The sequence below is a fragment of the Microtus ochrogaster genome, unplaced genomic scaffold (assembly GCF_000317375.1).
Source record: "Microtus ochrogaster isolate Prairie Vole_2 unplaced genomic scaffold, MicOch1.0 UNK2, whole genome shotgun sequence".
In the NCBI taxonomy this organism is placed as follows: Eukaryota; Metazoa; Chordata; class Mammalia; order Rodentia; family Cricetidae; genus Microtus; species Microtus ochrogaster.
This window is the reverse complement of record NW_004949100.1, coordinates 3,989,641-3,995,640: the sequence shown is the minus strand read 5'-3', so window position 1 is coordinate 3,995,640 and position 6,000 is coordinate 3,989,641. Positions and strand designations below refer to the sequence as shown.

Sequence of the window (6,000 nt, the reverse complement as noted above, 5' to 3'; positions counted from 1 at the left end):
ATTCTTCTGTTAAGAATTCTCTGTTTAAATCTGTACCCAATTTTTAAATTGGAATATTTGGTATTTTGATGTCTCGTTTTATTATATATATAATTTTGGAGAATAATAGTTCATCTTTATAAATAAAACAACCACTGTCTCTTTATACACATATGAATATACAAAACACACTACCAAATATAGCATATTGCATCTTCTTTTTAGTGATTTTATTTAATGAATCTCTTTAACATCATGCCAAATTCAGTTTCAGACCACTGTGATTCAGTGTATAATTTCTTCACACTCACACAATCCTGCTTTTCTTAAATGCCTTGTAATTTCCATTGAGAGCATGTGTTCTGTAAAGTATTTTGTTAGAAAGCTGTGAACTATTGTGCTCATAATTAGGTTCTAACATTGGATATTTGCCTCTGTTTTCAATTATTCTATACTATTTGATTTCCTGAACTTTTATAATTGACATCAATTTTGTAATGAAATCTTTTTTAAGTGAGTGGATGTCATTCAGTTTTTATAAAGAGCATTTTCCTATGCAATGGTCATTTCAGGCTGCTATAATAAGATGCAATAACTACTTTGAATTAAAATGCAGCTACTTATTTTCACAGACCAGAAAGTTGGGAAAAATAATCCAAATGATTATGCTCTTCAGGATGCCCCTCTTTACGATTTAGTGTCAGATACTTTCTAGAATATACTCCCCTTTGGTTGATAATGAGCTGCTTTATTTCCTCTCATGATGATACTATGAGAATCTGATACTTCAGAACTCGTGTAACCTTAGTTACCTGTCAATGGTGTTAAAGTGATATTGCAGAAATTATGTCTTCAACATATGTATTCACAAATTCAGGCCTTTTATTTTGTATTTCTATGAATATATTTTCTCCTATTCTTACTGAATTCTTGAGTTTATAATGCCAAATTCCTTTCTATTAATTTTGATTAGTTTTTATCTTAACATTCTGTGTCTGCCAAACATATCATGACAGTTCAATTATCTGATCAAGCATTGTAATTGTAATAAACACTTCATCTTATTTTGAGTTACATTAATTTTAACCTTAAAAACTAATGAGCTTTCCCCAATTGCATCTAAATATTTTGATTCTGTTTGATTACTTGTTAAGCAGTTGTTTTCTGTATCTCAAAGTTGAACATTTTTTGTTTAAATTGTATGAGGTCTTATATAATCAATCCAGTCAAATATTTTAATTCATTTCAATTATTCAAACATCACCATATTTCCATATCTTTTGCAAATCTTTAAACATGTTTACATTTCATGCTGTTTATATTTCTATCATTTAAAATATAATATTTTCTATAAACTGTTATGTGTTTGTACAAGCAGATTATTGAAGTAACTTCATTATTTATTCTACTTAAAGTGTTTATTAATTTAGACATATTAACTGCTAGTTTCTATATTTGCTGAACAATTTTTAGAAATCACATATTTTAATTTGTATTGCTTACTTTTTATATATGATTGTTTGTGTATGATCAAGTATGTTTTTTGTATGCGCATGTGGAAGTGAGGTCAATCTTGAGGGTCATCCTCAGGGTCTCTTACCAGCTGGACCCCATGAAATGTGTTAGACTAGTTGACCAACAAGCTTTAGAAATTTTTCTGTCTCTTCCCTCACCAGCTAGCACATTAGGAGCTTTTCTATGTCCAGGTTCTTGGGATGGAAAGAAGGACCTTTATGCATGCCATATATTTATGTAACTGAATTGTCTTTCCAAGCCCATATTCTTGCATTTAATTTTATTTTTATGTTAACATTATTATTTACCACATTTAGTACGAGTCATCATTTTACAGTTATTGTGATTACAATGCTCAGTGTGTCCTTTGTGAAATTGTGGAACTGTCCTGCATGGTTAAGGTCTCTGCAAAAGTACACTGCCAAGTACTCCACTTGTATATCTCTACTCTGGAATTTAAACCTGAGGAGACAGAAAATGTATAAACAAGTTTCTGTTTATTTGTTTGTTTTGTTTTGTTTTCTGACTTTGAGGAAACAGCCAAATAAATATAGTCACTTGAAGTAAATACAAAGTTCCCCTTGGTGACCTGTGTGTTTGTTTTCAATAAGTTTCAACATTCTGTTTTAACTCTAGACACTAATATTTCTGCCAGAAATTTATCATGACCACCAGAAGAAATACAACACCAAAGTTATTCATCAATCCTAAAAGTATAAAATACCTTCATTGCAGTTCTTTGAAATTTCTAAATCTGTTTATCTCACAAAAGCACAGAATTCAAATTTAGACACAAAGTAAAGGGGGATTGCATTTAGGATACCTTTATGGTATTGGAGTTTGTGGGAAAAATTTCAAAATAAGCATCAGCTATAAGTGTGTTTATAGTATTATTTTTAATTTTTCATATTTTATATAACAATCCTCAAAGTTTGTTATACTTTGCCATCAAAAGTTAGAAGTACACTTTCCAATTTGATGAAAACTTATTGTACACATAAATGATTTTCTCAAAGAATACATAAAATATTTTTAAATCGTTTAAAGCAGACAAGAAATATTTGTTACATTTATTAGAATTAAAAACCTAATAAATATTATTTTTGAAAACAATGCAAAGAAAGCATCTTCTAAATAAACACTAATAGCATGAACAATAAGGAATTTCCTCAATTTTATTTAATTTAGTAATTTTGGAAAACTAAACAAGTAGTCAAGACTGTACTTATTAGTCATACAAGACAATTTGTTGAATTAATTCTAATAGGTGCATAATGTAATTATTCTATTCTGCAGCCCCACATTTAAATTGCTTTTAAAATGAACACAAATACAATAAAGTTCTAAAATTACATTAAACAAAAATATATATCTATTCATTTACATCCATCACAGCAGTAATATATTATATTAGTATATAATGAATGTAAAAGAGACATGTATTATACTAGGACATAAATTATCTGAATATTGTATAGCTATTCTTAGTATGTCTATTATTCATTTTAACAAAATTTCGGTAAGTGAAGTATTGCAATGTCAAGGATAAAAACAAAATAGAAATGTTACTTAATTAATGGGAAATAGTTCTGCAGCCAGCTCAGATATGAGTAGAAGGTAAAATTTCATCAGATGAATTGATGGGGAACATTTGCAAGGGTAATGCATCAAATGATAAACCGTGTAACTTTAGTGGTTATAATATTGGAAGGAGGAATGAGGAAAAGCTAGGATAAAGCATTTGTAACAACAGATTAACGTTGATATGAATATGAGCCTAATATTCCCTAACTACATTTCTGTTCTGGTCATTTATCTAGTGGTTTGATGAAAACTGAATTTGAATTAGGAGTCTTTGACCATACTCACCAACAATAGTACATTAAATACTTAAGTTGCTAAATTATATACAATTGGTTGTTACAGAATTCATATTTTAAATGAGATAAACTGTTAACTAGAAGGGAAAGAAGCATTTCCTTCTACTTCTTCCATGCACTCATATGCTAGGTCAAAGTGGCAAGAATCCAATCTGGCAACCATGTCCTGCTGAATCCCTTAAATAACAGAGGCTCAGAGGCTGATACTGAGATTTGATGTTTTCATGAGTCTCACAAAGGATCGACATCCTGTAACTGGGGAACAGTATGGCAAGGAATTTCTATTTGACACTATATGCTAGAGATACTGAAATTTTCATCATTTGCTCTTATATGAAATTTCATCATTCAAAAGAAACAAGATAGCAAAGGTACTAAATTTCATGAAGACCTCAAAATCAAAACGCTTTCACAAATTAAAAGTAGAATAGCCACCCAACTCATTCATAAAGACAACTTTATCTTGGTATCAAACTGGATAAGGATATTATCCAATTAAAATCAAATTTCACATTCTGTGATCAACACAACTACAAAGTCTCCCCACCCCACCCCCAAAAAACCATTATTTCACAATACCTTTCAATGCACAATGTGATACTGGAAACTACAAACACATTGTTCATTTTTCTTTCTAATGTTTTAGGAGTAACTGTGCTGGAAGGTCCTATTTATGCGGTAGGAGGTCATGATGGCTGGAGCTATCTAAACACAGTGGAGAGGTGGGATCCTCAGAGTCAGCAGTGGACCTATGTAGCAAGTATGTCGATTGCTCGGAGCACTGTTGGAGTAGCAGCACTGAACGGCAAGTGAGTAAATTTTTCTGTACTTTTTAATAGGCTAAAAAGTAACAGTGTTAGTATTTAAGAATTATTTTGAAATAAAGCCATGTATATTTACCATACAAAATAATTCAAAATTTTCTCAATATTAATTGCATATCCAAGGAATATTAAGTTTATGCTATGAGAATATTTCTAAACTTTGAGTGAAATAGTTAATAAAGATTTGTTGTTAATTGTACTTTTCCTGTATGATTACAGCAGTCTGTCCACATTTCAACCAGTCTATCACCCTTAAATTAGCAATTCTTAAAATTAATAGAATTTTTATTAAATTATTTATATAATATTTTTTTGTCATGTTTTCCTTTTTCTCAACTCATCTTACTGCTTCCCTACCTCTGTCCCCATTATGATAGGGCTCTCTCTCCAAAAACAAGAGCAACATGACAGTGAAACACTAAATAAAAGCAGAAAACCAAAGACACACACACACACAAAACCCCAAATAACTAAAGATCCCACAAGATGACAATAAACAAACCAAAAATTCATTTAATGTTGGACAATTAGTTCCAGTCATGGAATATTTTTGATATACACAATGTCACCCCATTGGAAAAATCTAATTTTCTTTTTGTTAGCAGGAATCAATTGCAGATAGCTCCTTGATTAGAAGTGGAACTTTGAATTCACTTTCCAGTCATATGTCTTTGTGTTAATTTCTAATTTCTGCGATTTGCCTGGTGGTAGGTCAAGACTGCAAACTGCAGGCATTCCGATGGCCAGAACTTTGTTATCTAACCTGACAGAGAAGCAAAACTGGGGACCCACGCCATATCTCCGTGCTAGAGCTGGGATATTGGGAAATACTGCACTGCCCAAAATTCCTTGTGCATGTCAGAAAATGATATGAGATAAAGCTGTGTCCTCGCTGCCTTCTTCCAGCACTGCTGTATCTTTTTCATGCTATGTTTTCTGTATTTATAAGAGGGGAGGAATGACACAGAAAATGTACATCTTTATACCCTTGTAATCCTTATTTCTCCGCTACAATGAGAATGAAATATCTCCCCTTCTCTATAGAGGTCTTATGAAGATATATTTTACAGATAGTTATTTAAACTGAAACAATTGTGGAAACTATTTCATGGTCTTACTTAAAATCTGAAGACAACATTTTTATCTTTAATATATTTGTTGTTTACATTTTCACAGATTTCAGATAATGCACTCATGTTCTTGTATTATCATGACTTTTAAGCAACTTCATGCAGGGTTATTTTAGGAATGAATAATATTCTTGCTGACATTAAAAAAATTAAGGCACAGAGAAACACTGTCTCAAAAAAACAAGAAAAGAAAATATTAAGCATAAAAAGTGATTTTAAGGTACAGATACACACCCTGTCTCAAAAATCCCCCCCCCCAAAAAGAAGAAAATTTTAGGCATAAAAAGTGATTTTAAGTTACATATGCACATGTAGAAATATACTAAACTATTATATTAAATACTTAATTTTGATTCAGAGGAAGTCTTTTTATTTCATATTTTCCCTCAGTTTGTTCTTTTGGATGTTATTTCACTTGTATGTAGTATAAATCTCAAATTTCAAACAAAAACACAACCCAAAACCAAACTTAAATTTTAACAGGTATGTAAATATTTACACTTCCGTATAAATAAGATGTGGAACCTTCCAATATTTTCTTGAGAATTTGGCAGTATGCTTATTTTAAATATAATCACTCTGTAAGTATATAATGGTGTACACTATGTCAGAGACAATTCAGTTTATTCACATTGGTTTATTTTTTGGCTATCTTACATGTTAGATGGTAGT

General features: G+C 30.8%; 1 protein-coding gene across 2 annotated transcripts in view; it reads left to right on the top strand.

Annotated features, from left to right (window-relative positions):
- The window catches only part of Klhl1 (kelch like family member 1), a 224,276-nt gene that overhangs the window by 202,612 nt on the left and 15,664 nt on the right, over nucleotides 1-6,000 (top strand). For both annotated transcript variants that reach the window (XR_003378522.1, XM_005365350.2), the window contains exon 8: nucleotides 4,021-4,183. Coding sequence is in view for 1 of the 2 variants with exons in the window: in XM_005365350.2 (XP_005365407.1) it covers nucleotides 4,021-4,183 (163 nt within the window). In the remaining variant the exon portion in view is untranslated. The remainder of the gene's footprint in view (nucleotides 1-4,020; nucleotides 4,184-6,000) is intronic.